The sequence below is a fragment of the Nicotiana tabacum genome, chromosome 8, assembly GCF_000715075.1.
Source record: "Nicotiana tabacum cultivar K326 chromosome 8, ASM71507v2, whole genome shotgun sequence".
NCBI classification, from domain to species: Eukaryota; Viridiplantae; Streptophyta; class Magnoliopsida; order Solanales; family Solanaceae; genus Nicotiana; species Nicotiana tabacum.
Genome location: NC_134087.1, coordinates 22,382,073 through 22,399,789, shown reverse-complemented (window position 1 = coordinate 22,399,789; position 17,717 = coordinate 22,382,073). Strand labels below are relative to the sequence as shown.

The 17,717-nt window shown below is 34.0% G+C and overlaps 1 protein-coding gene across 1 annotated transcript; it reads left to right on the top strand.

Annotated features, from left to right (window-relative positions):
- Positions 1 to 2,496: 2,496 nt before the first annotated feature.
- On the top strand, positions 2,497 to 9,425 carry LOC107803293 (cytochrome b561 and DOMON domain-containing protein At3g07570-like). The gene is made up of 5 exons (XM_016626981.2): positions 2,497 to 2,759; positions 3,056 to 3,241; positions 3,877 to 4,093; positions 6,153 to 6,436; positions 8,982 to 9,425. The coding sequence occupies exons 1-5, from the start codon at positions 2,553 to 2,555 to the stop codon at positions 9,210 to 9,212; spliced, it is 1,125 nt and encodes a 374-aa protein (XP_016482467.1). The 5' UTR covers positions 2,497 to 2,552; the 3' UTR covers positions 9,213 to 9,425.
- Positions 9,426 to 17,717: the final 8,292 nt, after the last annotated feature.

Below are 17,717 nucleotides of genomic sequence, written 5' to 3'. Positions count from 1 at the left end.
TATTCTTGATTCGACACAATTTCGAAAAATCATTGTTTTTTAATAAATATATTATCAAGATTATTGTGTACACGTGCGCGTGACACAATTCCGCATTTTTTTTATTTATAACACGAATATACGTACGCGTGATTCGATTCAAAGAAGGGCCCTTAATCACAAGCAGTGTAAATAAAAGCGGTAGTAAAAATCATGCAATAAAGACGCATTTAGTAAAAGTCAAGATAATTAAGCCAATAGTAAAAACAGTTGAGCGACCGTGCTAGAACCACGGAATTCGGAAATGCCTAACACCTTCTTCCAGATTAACAGAATTCCTTACTCAGGATTTCTGGTTCGCAGAATAATAAACAGAGTCATATTCTCCTCAATTCAGGGATTAAAAATTGGTGACTTGGGACGCCTTAAAATTCCCAGGTGGCGACTCTGAAATAATTAAATAAATCCCGTTTCGACTGTCCTTAAATTGGAGAAAACTCCCCGCGCACCCCGCGGGCGCGGTAAAAAGGAGGTGCGACAAAGCCGGAGGGTGTTTGGATAGGGGGCGGGGTAACAGGGTTGGGCTTTATATATGAATTAGGGGTTTAGATCCTAGCCGTTGGATCAAGTGAGATCAATGGCCAGGATCTATTCATTAAAGAGGGACGACGTCGTTTGGGTGTGATGGTGGGTGAGACCGGGTAGAGGGATGGACCGGGTCATGTTAACGGATCTGGGGGTGTGATCCTGGCCGTTGATCCATTTGAGATCAACGGCCCAGCTTAACTGGGACAAAACGGTGTTGTTTGGACACCTCTAAGGAGACAGACCATTTTGCTCATTGGGCCAGCTCGTTTTGGGCCTATTTTTTGTTTTAATTTCTTAGCCCAAAACCGAGTATTCTCATTTTTTTCCTTTTCCTTTCCACTTTAATTGACAAAATTAACAAAACTCCTAAATAAATCAAAATAAAATTAAAATTATACACATATTATTTTAACACCTATAATACAACAACAACAACAACAACAACAACAACAACAACAACAACAACAACAACAACAACAACATGTTATAATCCCACAAGTGGGGTCTGGGGAGGGTAATATGTAACAACACTCATGCATATATTTTTTGATTTTCCTTTTTTTTTTCTTTTGGAGTAATTTCCGTGAAGCAAAAATCACGTGCTTACAGGGGGGTATGTCAAAGAAAATGGTGGGGGAAGGAATGGTTAACGATGGTGGTTTGGAAAAGTGGAAATTGGACGGAAAAGGGGGAGGGGTTTGTAAGGAGAGACGATGGATTTGTTTGGATGGAAAGTGGTTCTGAGTTTTGCTTTTTTATTTTTATTTATTTAACTTAATGGATTTCTTTCTTTTAATTTTTTATTGTAATTTTTAATTCTAAGTTACACTTGTTAACATTTTATTGGTTCATTTGCCACGTAAGAAACGATTGCATCTGTTGAATGAAGGTGTCCAGAAGATACACTTCTGGTAAGTAAGGGGGTCTAGTTGGTTAATTGGCAAGTGGAGGTGTTCAACTGATCGTTGGGGACAACTTAAAGGGACGGTTTATGTATTTTGCCTTTTTTTATGGTTATATAATTTGTTTATTTTTAAATTATTTGCTTAAGTTCTTTCAAATTTACATAATTCCCAAACTCCAAATTTGATTTTGTATGTTGGAACTCGTATACATTTTGACCTGTTGTGAAAATGGCACAGGCTAGTCAGTTTTTCGACTGGTAATTGAAAAATAATCAGCGTTTGCAAAGTCATTAAAAATAGTTACTATTTTGCTGCAACACAGAAAGTTCCAGCATAATATACTGGAGATTGGTGCACCTGTGTATGAACTTCTAGCATATTATGCTGGAACTCCCAACACACGAAAAGTTCCAGCATATTGTACTGGAGATTGGAGCACCTGTGTATGAACTTCTAGCATAATATGCTGACCGGTATATTATGTTAGAATATTTTCCGAATTTTGAAAAGTATTTCCGTTCAGATTTATATTTACATGAAAAGTGGTTAAATTTCGATTTCAATTACCACATATAAATCTAACTATTTTTGAATTTCACTCGTTTTGATGAAACAGTTCCACGAGTCATTTCATATTGAACCGGTTAGGTCATGTCTACAAACAGATTACAAAGTCAATCCTTTTAAACTTGGACAAGTTTAACGTGTTACTAAAAAATGAATTAATATTATAATCTCTAATATAATCTGTATCTATTTCAGATATTCAGACGATTTTTTTTTCCTCTCCAGATATTCAGACGATTCATTATACAGTAGTCCAAATATTTTTACACTTTGACATCAACAAATTACAATTCCCATTTTTTATTCCATTTTTGGACCATCTATTTTTTTTAACACAGACACCAACCATACCATGTTTTTAGTTTCCCAATATTTTACTCAAAAAACTTCTCTCCAACATGCACATTATAATAACCACGGAACAACTAGGCCACTACTACTTCCACCCTTTACAATCATTTCACCATCTATTCAATTGTTTGCCACAAAGAAATAGAGCAAAAATATTGAAAGATGAAGACATCTTTCAAATTCTCTGCCTTCTTCTACTTCTCCATTTTCTTGATATTCCAAATATTCAGTTTCCAAATTTTGACAGTAAATTCTCAAGGCAGCACAGATTCATGCAACTCCAATCTCAACCTCAAAGGCGAACTTCTTTTCGATACAACTTCTTTCCATTGTCTTTCAGTATGGGATCAACAAGGCTACATCCTCAGAGTAATTACTTTAAATTCCCTTCTCCTTGCATTTTGAAGGAATCTAGGAGCAACGGTCTAGTTGTCTCCGTGTGACTTATAGGTAACAAGTTCGAGTCGTGGAATCAGCCATTGATGCAAGCATCAGAGTAGGTTGCCTGGATCATACCCTCTTGGGGTATGACCTTTCCTCGGACCTACGTGAACACGGAATACTTTGTGCCCTTTGCCCTTCTCCTTGCATTTTCCTTAATCTCTTTGTTCTTTATTCCTTCAATTACATTAACATTAATCTCTTTTATTTTTTATTTTTTGAAGTATATGAGAACAGATACAAATGTATGGAGCTTTGTTCTCTCAGCACCAAACACAAATGCATACATAGCCATGGGATTTTCCAAAAATGGCAAAATGGTTGGCTCCACTGCAGTTGTTGGGTGGGTTAGTAATGACGGAACTGCCACTATGAAGAAGTATTTCCTCGGCGGACAATCGCCAGATGAGGTTAATGTCCTATCTCACTCATCCTTGTTTAATTATTTTTATTAATAGACAGATTTAGGACGAGTTTTGTGAGTTCAATTAATTTCGATTCAAACAATGCATACATATGCAAAAAAAATAAAGATTGCTTATGCAAGGGAAAAGGGTGAAACATCAAACATATGCGTCAGCTATAGTAATTCAAAATCTCATTCATATTATATTATACTTCATGATTATTCATAGTAAATCGTCTCCTATTTGTCCTCGATCATAATGGAATTCCAATTGGAACTATAATATAGGGTAAGTTCAAACCATAATCAAAAGCAGAGATGTAAAATTGAATTTTTTTTCCTGAAGTATTTTAAATTTTGATACGTAGAATTCACAAAGTACATGCTGAAGCTCTGCTAAAGTCAAAGGTAAATATAAGACGATTTGCTAATTACTATAATATGAATGACCTAAAATATAATGGATGGTATGATTAAGATGAGTGTTTCATATAGTAGAGAGATAATTTTAAGCGTTCCAAAATTTTAGAATATATACATGCAATAAGATCATTTATTAATTTTAGATCCTGAATTTGTCCATGTTACTTTTATCTATTAATAGTAAATTTTAATAAGAAAATAAAATTTTCCGAGCAGGTTTTACCTGATGAGGGAAACCTCCAGCTAGTCAACTTTACATCCTCCGTCGTAGCAGAGGATTCCAGAATTTATATGGCTTTTCAGTTGAATACTGAAATGCCCAGCAATCGGCTCATCTACTCCGTCGGACCGACGGGAATGCTGCCGTCCGCCGCCGATTTCCGACTGACGGAACACCAGGATCAAATCTCCACTTCCTTGAATTACAATTCAGGTCAGTGAAAAATTATTACTCTTGTAGAAAAACTACTAGGTTTGTTATTGTTATTTAAAATCATAAGAGAGTTGAGAATTTAAAAAGAGAAAATATGAAAATATTCGAATAATTTAACTTGATTTATCAACTGAATATAACCACACAAATATAATTATGCGCTAAAATTTCAAATTTTAAGAGAATTCGTGTTAAATATTGAAATGACCAAAATAAATTCAACTATATGAATTTAGAAGGGATTGATACGTCCGTAAGTGGTTAGTTTTCTTCCAATATTTGATATGTAATTCCATATTTAAAACTTGTAAAAAATTTAAAAGCCACACCTTCATAAGTTGGTTAGTGTTAGCTGGTATTGCATGTTTATTGCGAACTCTCGTAGGATTTAGTAATTTTTTATACATAAATTTATGTATTGTGTTAGAAATACTGGATTCAATTAAATTCGGTACGACAGATTATATTAGGGTTGTTCATTCGGATCGGATATCCGAAATCCGAACCGATTCATTCAATTTCGGATTTCGGATTGGATCGGATTTCAGATTATGTTTATTAAAATTTTGGATTTCGGATTGGTATATTTTAATCCGATCCGAAATCCGAAATCCGAAATTATTAGGGCATGTATAAATACTACAATTTAATTTCGGTTAATCAGTACTTCCTTTACATCTTCCTCCAAGTTATTACCTTTACAATTGCTAGATTTAGCTATATTGTCACCATAGTACTCTCACAATTGCATAAACATGAATTTTTAAAGAAAATATACATATTAGTTTGCAATTTTGAGGCATAATAATACGATCTAAAATCTGATCTGATCCAAACTTTGAAATCCGATCTGATCCGATATAATTCGGATCGGATTCAAATTGCATTTTCTAGAATCCGAAATCCGAAATCCGAATCCGAAATGTGCTAAATCCGATCTGATCCGCGCACAGCCCTAGACTATATCCAACGTAATGGCGGGTGGGTTCCACGTCTGGCAGCTTCTAATGAAGGCAACCATAATATTATCAAAGAGTAAGAAGATAGTCGCTACGCACCAACGAATGTATCAACTACTTTATACTATAAAATATAAATAAAGTACTATTAAACTAAACATACGTAGCTTTTAGTAGTTTTTACGCCATTGAATTGGAAAGTCAGGCCAATGATGTTCGTTAAGTTTTCTTAAGAAAAATGGTAATAAATGGCTAATTGCTTTTATATGTATTTGCCAACGCTTGCAATTTACATAATATCATTCAATCAAGTATTTCTTGAAACCAAAAAATTAGTTGAGATCTCACTACTAAACTAAATTTGTATTTTAATTTCTTTAAGACAAAGCAAATCTTAATTTGGAAAGAAGAAAAATCCGTACTACCCACAATACATTATGTAGCAGTAATCCAACTTGTTTTAAGTGTCCAAAGTTCACATGATTTCCATAACAGACGCAATGTTCTTATTGATACCAAAACAAGAAAATGCTAGGCCCTGCTTAGGTATAAATAACAATATCTTAGGTTGAATTCCGCCTATATAGTGCATTTGATACTAGGTTAAGATATAAATGATACGCGATGATGTCCGTATCAATTTGTTTGTACTTCGACTATATATTCTATTAGGTACTTGCTACCTCAAACCAACACAAGTATCAGGTAATTAACTCCGTCAACCAAATTTTACACAAATAAGAAGAAATTACCTAGCGTTTTCGTCTCTATTGAGTTTTGCACCTTGTTCTCCTGTCATTTTCACCCGCTAGATCTATTACTTTATGTTTTTTACTAATTTCAGATATTAATAAAATCGTCTAAAGTATGTCAATTGAAGGTGTTCTTGACATTTTGTGTGCTTGTGCTCAGGGGCGGATCTACCGTACGAAATGCAGGTTCACGTGAACCTAGTAACTTTTACCAAAATGTATTTGTGTTAAAATTTTCACTAAATATTTATAAATACTTGACATAAACCAATTATTATTGTAAATTTACTTAGGAACCTATAAGTTTCAAATTCTGAATTCGCCTCTGCTTGTGCTGTTGCAAAACAGGTCAAAGTGAAAAAAGTACACCTTATGCAAATCTGAGAAGAAGCCATGGACTTTTAAACATGTTTGGCTGGGCTATTTTCATGCCAATTGGAGTCATGGTAGCAAGATACTTGAGACAATATGATCCAATCTGGTTTTATGCTCACACCACCATTCAATCATTAGGGTTCATCCTCGGATTTGCTGGTGTTATCAGTGGGCTCGTTCTCAATAATCGTCTGCAGAACAATGTCAATAGACACAAAGGCATTGGCATCTTCATTCTTGTTCTTGGTTGTTTGCAGGTTTGTCACTTCTATACTATATATATTTTAGTGAAATAGTTAAACTTCTATGTACTGTCACTCACTATTAGGGCTGTCAAATTTGGTCCAAGACTAAATGATCTGTCCAACCCGTCCAAGGTTGGAATGGTTATTGACCCGCCTAAGGTTGGGATGGTTATTGATATGATCCGTCAATTTATTAAACTCAGCTCATCTTGACTCAATCCATCTTACTGATTCTTAGCCCAATTTGATCAATGAATAACTTTGCCAAAATATTTTAGAAATAATTTTTTTTTGTTTGATATGTTATATATGTCCATAACAAAAGAAAAATAAAAGTCTTAATTTTGTAATTATACAATTCATAGAAGATAACACATATTAATTAAAGCTCAGTAAGAATTTGGCAGATTGGGCTATGACCCAAAATTTAGCTCATTTTGACTCAGCTTATCTCAGCCCAAGCAACTTTAGAGCAAATTAATGACCCACCTATTTTGATCAGCCCAAAATAGGCCAACCCACAATTTGACACCCCTACTCACTACAAAGTCACTTAGAAAACTCAGCCCATTTTGACCCATCCAAAATTGGGTCAGCCCACCCATTTGATACCCCTACTTAAGGCTGTATTGTGGTCCGGACCAAATGAGTGGAATCGGCCCACTGCGGTCCTAAGTCCACATGGTCTCGAGCTAAATGGTCAGGGCCCACGGGCCTAAACAGGCTTTTTCATTCCGGGCTAAGTTTATTATTGTGTGTTTCTATGGTTTGATAAATAAATGTATGGATATTGAATATTTTAAAATTTTAATAAATTAATTTTATCAATAAAAATAAAACAAACAACAACAACGACCCAGTATAATCCCACAAGTGGGGTCTGGGGAGGGTAATATGTACGCAGACCTTACCCCTACCCCGAAGGGTAGAGAGGCTGTTTCCAGGAGACCCTCGGCTCAAAAAAGCAATAGGAGATGATATATTAGTACCATAAAAATGCGTAATAAAAATAACAACAATATATAAGAGATACGAAATATGAAATACAGGACACGAAATACGAAATACGAAATAGATGGCTGGTATAGTACAACTAGAAGGTAAAGCCCTGCATCAATAGACGACCACTGACATTCCTAGTCTAACTCCTAACTAGATAGTCTCTATCACTTGTGCTGTAGAAATATTCACACTCTCCCCTAACCTACAACCTTAATGTTCGACCTCCATAATTCCCTATCAAGGGTCATGTCCTCAGTAATCCTAAGTCGCGCCATGTCCTGTCTGATCACCTCTCCCCAATACTTCTTAGGTCTCCATCTACCTCTCCGCGTGCCCACTACAGCCAGTCGCTCACACCTCCTCACCGGTGCATCAGTGCTCCTCCTCTGAATGTGCCCAAACCATCTGAGTCTTACTTCCCGCATCTTGTCCTCCATGGGGGCCACACCCACCTTCTCTCGAATATCTGCATTCCTAATCTTATCCATCCTTGTATGCCCGCACATCCACCTCAACATCCTCATCTCTGCTACTTTCATCTTCTGGGTGTGTGAGTTCTTTACCGGCCAACATTCAGTTCCATACAACATGGCAGGCCTAACCACTGCTCTATAAAACTTACCTTTTAGTAACGGTGGCACTTTCTTATCACACAAGACTCCCGACGCTAACCTCCACTTCATCCACCCCACCCCTATACGGTGTGTGACATCCTCGTCAATCTCCCCGATCCCCTGAATAACCGATCCAAGGTACTTGAAACTACCCCTTTTGGGAATGACTTGAGAGTCAAGCCTCACCTCAACTCCCACTTAACAAAAAATGACAATATCTTTCTTAGTCTTCCTCCCCCAATGGAATGAGCACAACAAGGTACTAATACCACCATTAAAAGGAAAAAAAAAACTAAGGAAGATGTGCCAAAATACTAGTTACATATTAGTCTATGTATTATCTCTAACAAATCACCAACTTCACAATTTTTCACGAAATTACAATTATAAAATAAGCAATTATAGAAGAAAATTAGAGATAGATTGATGAATTTGTGAGTAAAAATGAAAAAATGAGGGGTATTTATAGTTGAGAATAGGGAAAAAGTGTAATTATAAAAAATTTGGGGTTAAAACAAAGTTTGGGGACCAAATGACTATTTTTTAAAGTGTCAAACGGCTAAAAATGAATGCCAACGGCTAGATTTTAAAAATCTAACAGTTGCCTATTTTTTTAATTTTTTTTTTAAAATAGCCGTTGGGCCCGGTTGAACCGGCTCAGGCCCACCTGCCGGTCCCGGGCTAAACGGTCCCGCGCTCATGGGCTTTTTGGGAAGGACCAGCCCGCTATGAGATTTTGCACCACTCGAGACCGGCCCGTTTGAACCAGCCCATTTGGCCCGTTTGACCCGATTGGCACGCGGGCCCGGCCCACAATACACCCTTACCCCTGCTCACTATAAAGTCAACTAGTAGCGGACAACTTACTATAATACGAAGCAGACGACTTACTATAAACATGTTAATTGGTATTCATTTTGGTTTCTTCTTTTATTATGTAGGTTATTGCACTTTTGGCTAGACCAGACAAGTCATCAAAAGTAAGAAAATATTGGAATTGGTATCACTATATTACAGGGAGAGTTTTGATAATGTTGGCAACAGTAAATGTTTTCTATGGTATCCATTTAGGAAATGCAGGAAGTTCTTGGAAGGCTGGTTTTGCTGTTGTTTTGGTTATATTTCTCATCACTGCTGCTTTGTTTGAGATCAGGATGTGGAAGAGAAAATAGAAATTTATGCTTCATTCATGTAATATTTTTGTTTATTTTTCTTGTTTTGATGATTTTCCTTTGTATTTTCTCTACACTGCATTGCATAAAACCAACCCCCCTCCCCCCCAACCCAATTTTTAAGAATTTAAGTTTTATATATTCAATATTTACACGATCGATGTAATTTGATTACTTTTTTCTCAATTACAGAAAATCAGACCCGATTTATGAGAATCCAAAGAAAACGTGTATTAATCTCTACATTATTAGTTGCATATATTTCACTTATTTTATAAGAGTTTTTCCATGTGTTCGGATTTCTAAGAAAGTTTAATGATTGTTGATAATTAATTTTATTGATGGTCATTAAACTTTTGTGTTTGTTACCTAAAAGTTACTTTTTTTGTTACATAAAAATTATTTAACTTTGTGTTCATTACTCAAAATAACTTTTCTTTCTTTTGTTACACAAAAATCATTTTACTTTGCTCTAATTATTACAAAAACCACATTTGCCAGAGTTTATAATATTTTTATTTGAAAAGTCTATTATGCTCTTGATATTATATAAATCTTCATATTTATTTAATACCTTCTATATTATATACTATATCATATATTTTTACCTAGGTAATTTATTTATAACTAAAATAACTTAATATTATTTTGTGTATTATTTTTATAATATATTCGTACATTTAATTTTTTCTTAACTGATTTTGTTTTTAAATTTTACTTGTGTTTATAAAATCTTGGCAAAGTGATTATCTTGTCAAAGTGATTATTGTGTCAAAGTAAAATCTTTATTTTGTTACACAAAAATTATTTTGCTATGCTCTAGTTATCACAATATCACTTTAAACTTTAACCTGAAAAGTCTATTATGCCCTTAATATTATAAATTTTCCAATTTATGTAATACATTCTATATTATTGTCACGACACAAATCCTCCCTCAGTGAAATATCGTGACGACACTTAGTCTCTACGACTAGGTAAACCTAACACCTGTGGAATAATAAAAATGAAAGCATAAATTTAACAACTAACTGCAACAGACAATTTAATAATTGATATAAGTGTCGCTCGGCAAGTACAATAACCAACTCTAGAATATACACAAAATTTCCCCAAGATCCGGAACATCATAAGTCACAAGCTTCTAAGAATTTGTCTAACTGTTTTCTATACATCAATAACTAGAAGAAGTAAATGAGGAACAACATAAAATGGATGGATGGGGACTTCGAGATCTGCGGACACAGGCAGATATACCTTGAAGTCTCCGGAGCAGCAACAAGTACGTAACTAATAGCAGGGCTGATAAGAGGTAGCTGGATCTGCACAAAAAATATGTGCAGAAAAGGGAATGAGTACACCACAACTGTACCCAGTAAGTGTCAAACCTAACCTCGGTCGAGTAATGATGAGGTTAGGTCAGAGCCTTACTGGTATATATAAATTAAATAAGGCAGAATAAAAATATCGCAGTGTAATAAGAGACTGGAATTTAACAAATAGGAAAATACAGAAGAATAACAGTACAGTACACAGGGGTAAAACAACAGGGGATCTCTCGAGATACCGTCTCGTAGTCCCAAAAGTAAATATGTAGGGGATCTCCTAGGATACCGTCCTATAGTCCCAAAGTAAATACGCAGGAGGATCTCCTGTGATACCGTCTCGTAGTCCCAAAGTAAATATGCAGCTCAAAACAATGGAAATAATAGGTACAACAAGAAAATCCTACAATTTAGACTAAGTACACGTTAAGGAAGAACAGAAAAATCCACTAAGTATGCTGCACAGAGTTCAGATAAGCATTTAAAACAGGTAGACATGTGATTTTAGGCTAAACATGGTAACTACACATGCTAGTATAACTCAAGTAAGATGAAACAAGTTATTACTCAGTAAAAATCGGGTTTTACAACAAAAAACCCGTGTACGCACTCGTCACCTCACGTACATGATGATCACATATCACATCGGCACCAAATCCTAAGGGGAGTTCTCCCCCTCTCCCCCCTCCCTCCACAAGGTTAGGCAAGCCACCTACCTCGAACCAAGCTCAATCAATCGGTAATAATGCCTTTTCCATGATTTTCCAAACCCGAGTGGCCCAAATCTAGCCAAAAGCAATTACATACCATAAATACAACTATAAGAAACTAATCTAATTAATGAAATCAAGGCTTATGCAAGAAATTAGAAAATCGCCCCAAAAAGTCAATCCGAACCCACGTCTCGGAATCGGGTAAAAGTCACAAAATATAAACACCCATTCACTCACGAGTTCACTCATACCAAAATTATCCAAATCCAATATTAAAATCCGAATCAAAGCTAAAAAACTTAGTTGAAAAACTTCTCCCATTTTTCCTAAATTTCTCAAGCAAATTCCTTAATTGAATGATGAAATCAACTATAGATTAGTGGAATATAACCATAAATGAGGTAAGAATCGTTATCCAAAAACCTTCTCTGAAAATCCTTCAAATAATCGCCCAAATACGAGCTCTCAAGGTCCCAAAATAAAAATGAGATCAAACTCTCGAAATCCCTCTTTCCTGCCAACCGATCTTCGCACCTGCGTCCTTTAGTCGCACATGCGACGCTGCACCTATGTAAATTCCATAGCAGGGGCGGAAATAACTTAAGAGGGCTGGGTCCGCTTCTGCGACAAAAGGGCCGCACATGTGAGTGCGCGCCTGCGGACGTTTGTCAGCGTCTGAGGTCTTCTCCGCACCTGCGGGTCATTAAGCGCACTTGCGGGCATCGCATCTGCGGTATTTCCCTCGCACCTGCGACCGTTGACCATTTGCTCCAAATCCGCTTCTGCGCTTTACCTCACGCATGTACGTGCCCGCACCTGCCGTCATCCCGCCGCAAGTGCGAAAACACGAGAAGTTGAAAAACTTTAGTAGTCCTCCCTGTCACACCTCTTTTTTCACTACACCCCGGAAGAGAGTATATAAGGGAGTTTTTTCCAACTTAAAGTGACAATCGAAACGAGATCATTTTATTAAAAATTCAGAGTCGCCACTTGGGATAATTTATGGTGTCCCAAGTCACCGGTTTAGAATCCCGAATCGAGGAAAAGATTGACTCTATTTTACAGTCCGCGAACACAGAAATCCGGGTAAGGAATTCTGTTAACCAGGGAGAAGGTGTTAGGCATTCCCGAGTTCCGTGGTTCTAGCACGGTCGCTCAACTGTTATAATTTGCCTATTATCTGATTTTAATACATGTTTTAGCATATGATACATTTTTAACTTATTAGCCTCTTTTAATTAATTTTAGGAAGATTCAACGTTATCTAAAACACATCTTGAACCACGCCACATGAAATGCACCCGCGGTCCCCGACACATTTTATTTAACGTTGTTGAGATTTGGATTTGGGTCACATGAAATGCACACCCGAGTTTAGGAAGGTAAATTATTAACTAGCGCGCCTAAAGCAAGCCACGCATTTGAATTATTTTCCTAATCTTTAAGATTGTTATAAGGCCAAATTTATGAACAAGATATTATTGGGGCCAAGGACTAGCTGAAATATCGAAATTACAAACAGGAACCTCGAATCTATACCGGAGAACTCGAAACCCCAATCTTTCTCAGTTAAACTAGGACCTCCAACTAAGTGACAAAGCACACCCTTTAAGATCTCATTTAAGATATTGGAAAACAAATGCCTCCGTAAATAGGCAGGAACGCTATCTCCCAAATACCCATCATAAATAGCAAAAAGTCCTAGTTCACGTCCTTGCAACTGGACGAACTTAGCAACATGGAAATCCTCTATGGGATGACTAGCTTTCCCCTTAACCAGGCACGTCAAAATTGATTCTTCTTACTGGTAATGAGCGTGGTCGGAAAGTACCTTAGTTCACTGATAATTTCGAAGTTAGAGCTCAATTTTAGAAGCTACAATTGGACAAGATTGGTGGTTGCAATTTGGCTCCAGTAATTGATTTGTACATGCAGGCAATTTCAAGACAAGTTTTGAGAGGCTCAATCAACTTACTCTCTTCAAGGACCTTGAACACATTCACTTCGGAAAACTACTAACATCCGCAACCAATCAGCTTCGATTTCAATTTGGAGTTCATTTACTAACAATCAACAAAACCAACAGACCAATCGTCTTTTATGGTTGATGTGCCGTTTTTTTTTTTTTAGTCTAGATCTAGGAATTGAAAATTTAGGGTAGAGTTTTTATAATTGGGTATTTTATATGGAAGTGAGAAGGGATGATGACCATTGGATTAGAAAAAAATAGATGGCTAGTATTAAATCTTGCACTTAAATGGGCTAATGGGTTGGGAAGAATGGGCTAAGGGTAATTGGGTTGGATCATGTCTTTTTTATGTCTCAATTTTGGGCTAAGAAGACTCCAAAATTATTATTCAAAACTATAGCTAAATTCCTTTAATATAAGATAACTATACTACATGATGCAAAAGCAAATTCTAATTAATTAAACTAAACTATATTAAAACATGAAACTATTATATATTTTTTGTATTTTTCAAGATTATATAAAGATAAAAATAAGGTACATTATTTGTATTTTTTTTTACTTTATGAAAGGTACATAAAATAAAATATTTTTGTAATTTTCATTTTCTTGTAATAAAATAAAGTAAAAAAGTCAAAATTAGTTGAAATAACAATATTAGACCTAAATTAAATATTTACATGCTAAAATATATAAAATCTTGGGGAGGGTCAAAAATCACATGTCTACACTCTCAAGTCCAAAATGAATCCGAAAATGATCCGAAACACACCCGACTCCCCCGGGACCTCAACCAAATATACCAACAAGTCCTAAAACACTATACGAGCTTAGTCGAGCCCTCAAATCACATCAAACAACGCTAAAAACACGAATCACCCTCCAATTCAAACTTAATGAACTTTGAAACTTCAAACTTCTACAACCGATGTTGAAACCTATCAAATCACGTCCGGTTGACCCCAAATTTTGCATACAAGTCATAATTGACATTACAGACCTACTCCAACTTCTGAAATCAGAATCCGACCCAGAAATCAAAAAGTCCACTTCCAGTTAAAATCTCCAAAAAATTAATTTTCGACATTTCAAGCCTAATTCAGCTGCAGACCTCCAAAACCCAATCCGGACACGCTCCTAAGTCCAAAATCACCCAATGGAGCTAACAGAACCGACGAAACTCTATTTCGAAGTCATATTCACACAGTTCCAACTACGGCCAAAATCCTAGAACTTAAGCTTCCGTTTTAGGGACTAAGTGTCTCAAATCACTCCGAAACCACAAACAAAATCTCCCGGCAAATCACATAACTAGAAAAAATATGGGGAAAGTAGTAATGTAAATGGACACTTATTTTGGACCAAAATAAAAAGGTAAAATGGTCACTTATTGTGGATCGGAGGGAGTATATAATATATTTTTACCTAGGTATTTTACTTATAATTAAAATAATTTTATATTATTTTATTTATTATTTTTATAATATATTAGTACGTTTAATTTTCCCATGATACTGAATTTGTTTAATCATATTCAAGCATGAACATATTTTCAAAAATGAAAACGACAAAAATATATTTATTTGAAAATAACAAAAACAGATTTGCTTAACAAATTATAGTTTTTTATAGTTAGTAAAACTCTTAATATTTTTAAAATATATTTGAGTTTAATATTAAATTTTATGCTTTATCTGTTGATATTATTTATTTGAAACCGTTAATCTGATGTGTGAGTTTACTAAATGTTGGTATTTTATTTATTGTATTAATGAATATAGCTTGATCGGTTAATCTGTGAGCTTTTATTTTATAATTCTTATTAAAAATATTTCATTAGGAGTGGTTAAGAATGTTTACTTGAGATTTGTTCATAGTAAAGTTACTGACAAATTTAATAACGGTACCAATATATTTTAAAAATTAATGTTAAGAAAAAATTGAATGTACGAACATATTATAAAAATAATAAATAAAATAATATTAAGTTATTTTAGTTATAAATAAAATACCTTGGTAACAATATATTATATAGTATATAATATAGAAGATATTACATAAATATGAAGATTTATATAATATCAAGGGCATAATAGACTTTTCAACCAAAAATATTATAAAATCTTGCAAATATGACTTTTGTGATAACTAGAGCAAAGTAAAATGATTTTTTGTAACAAAAGAAAAAAAAGTGACTTTTAAGTAATGAACACAAAGTTAAATAATTTTTACGTAACCAAAAAAAAAGTAACTTTTGGGTAACCCACACAAAAGTTCAATGACCATCAATAAAATTATCTATAATTCTATTGTTGTGTTTAGTTCCTCGTTTTTTCCTTTTTAAATAATGGTACTATTTGAGAGCTAACTTAGGCTTTTAGAAACTTGCTATCTATCGGTACAAGTCGTTTCGGCGACAATGCAATATTCAAAGTACAATCATGTCATGCATATAAAAATTCAGAAGAAAATTGGTGAACAACTATGGTGGAACTATAAAACACCAAGTAATTATTTTAGTCAATCTAAATCTTAGTGCCCAAGATTATTAATAGGAACTATCTGATGGAATAGTTGAGGTGTGCGTTGTTTATGGTCTTATCTACTTTAATAAGAAAGCGCTCTTAATTTAGTTCGATAGAAATGAGTCTCCAAAACCCGACGTCTTAGGTTCAAATCCTACGGAGCGTGATTTTTTTCTTCTTAAATCGAATTAGAATAAAATAAATTCATCCAGTATACAAAAAATAGAAATAATAAGGAAGAGTAGGATTTTTGTAGAGAATGATGGTTCGTCATAAAAGAAAAAAGGTGTGAAATTCGATTGCTTTCACTTTCATTTGAAAGCACATTACAATACTTGTATGCTTCTAGCCGAAATTTTATTAAAAATGAGGAAAAAGGAAAAATAACTTTGACATGTGTAATAAAGAAAATAAAACATTAATTTTTTTAATCAAAACTGAAGATCATGGTGGGCCACCATTTGATTCCAGAATAAGAGGATCATTTCATTAGATTTGAATAATTAGCTATTACAGCTGGGGCACCACTTGATTTGAGAAACAATAAACAATTTATTTTTCTGTTTCAATTATATTATCTTTTAGCTATATAAGAGGTAGCATTCCCGTAATAATCAAACTACAACCTTCAAAAGAAAAAGAAAAAAAACTGGAAGAATACTGTCAAGACTTATATGCTAATGGCATTATAGTTTATCACATAATAAGTGTGAATTCAATTTTTACGTTTCTCTTATTTTTTTCCTTTTTCAGTTCCAATATGCAATAAAAAACTAAAGGAAAAACTAAGAAATGATGGTTAGGTGTAATTTATTTTTGATCCAGTTGTATAAAAATCAAGTCTCAATCAAATATGTTAGAGTCTCAATCAAATTACTAAATTTAGTGGAGTACGTACGGTAACTACTTAATATAAATATCTTATTTTTTTTCCCAACTATAAATGTACATATCGAATAAATAAAAAAATTCATGAAGAGCTTTTCTTTTGATTGTACATTTGTCTTACAAAACTTAAAACAAATTAATTTCATTTCAATTTCAATAAATCAAATTACTTAACTTTAGAGATATTGATTTTGATCATTACCTCACTGTCATTTAAGCATTTAATTTGTTCTATCTTAATACAAAGATATGTTGTTATTATAGTCAACAAATTAACCAGACAACCTTGCGCAAAATATGATACTAAATATAAATAAATGGACAATTATATTTTTCAAACAACTAAAAAGAACGGCAACAGCTAGCAAACTATTTTTGAATTCATTTATATTACTTTGTCCTGTCACCTGTGTATTTGCTGGACAATATTGTACCGCTTTATACAAAAGAACAAATTAAGGTACAATAATAATAGGGGAGAAATGCTTAATATAAATATTTTTTTACAGTAACAATGCAATCTAATAAAATGTAGCGCCTAACAATACTTGGTTACTGAATTACTTATTTATCTTTATACTTATTCGCACCAAAAAATCAATTAAAATTTGCACCAAGATGACATATCTACCGTAGTCTGTATAATTAGAGGTTTCACATTCAAATTTAGAATTGGAAAAATCTAATTGATGCGCTTATGCGATCGAAAGTTAAATTTAATTGAACCAATAAATTCTGGATAGCATATAGTTATATAAAGATAAATAAAACAAAATAGATAAAAAACAACTATCCATCTATATTATCTATTGAATATAGATTGAATAATGAACTTTTTAAAAATTTATTCAAAGTAAATATGAATAAGATTCATATTATCCACCTAACCGATGGATAACGAGTTTCTTCTAGATTTGCAAAAACTCAAATTAAAAATTTTTTATGTTTGGAAGAGTCGAATTTTTTTTACTAAATAATCATATTCAAAAAATCAAGATAATATGAAATATCTATATTATCTACCCATTAACTTATTTTCTATTCCTTTAATATTAATCAGGTCAGATAATTTATATATCCGACCA

What these genes read in the sequence shown, in the direction of transcription:
- LOC107803293 (XM_016626981.2), top strand. Translation starts at nt 2,553, where the DNA reads ATGAAGACATCTTTCAAATTCTCTGCCTTCTTCTACTTCTCCATTTTC. An exon ending in TTCCTTGAATTACAATTCAG is followed by an intron (nt 4,094 to 6,152) that starts GTCAGTGAAAAA and finishes GTTGCAAAACAG; the next exon opens with GTCAAAGTGAAAAAAGTACA. An exon ending in TTGTTCTTGGTTGTTTGCAG is followed by an intron (nt 6,437 to 8,981) that starts GTTTGTCACTTC and finishes TTTATTATGTAG; the next exon opens with GTTATTGCACTTTTGGCTAG.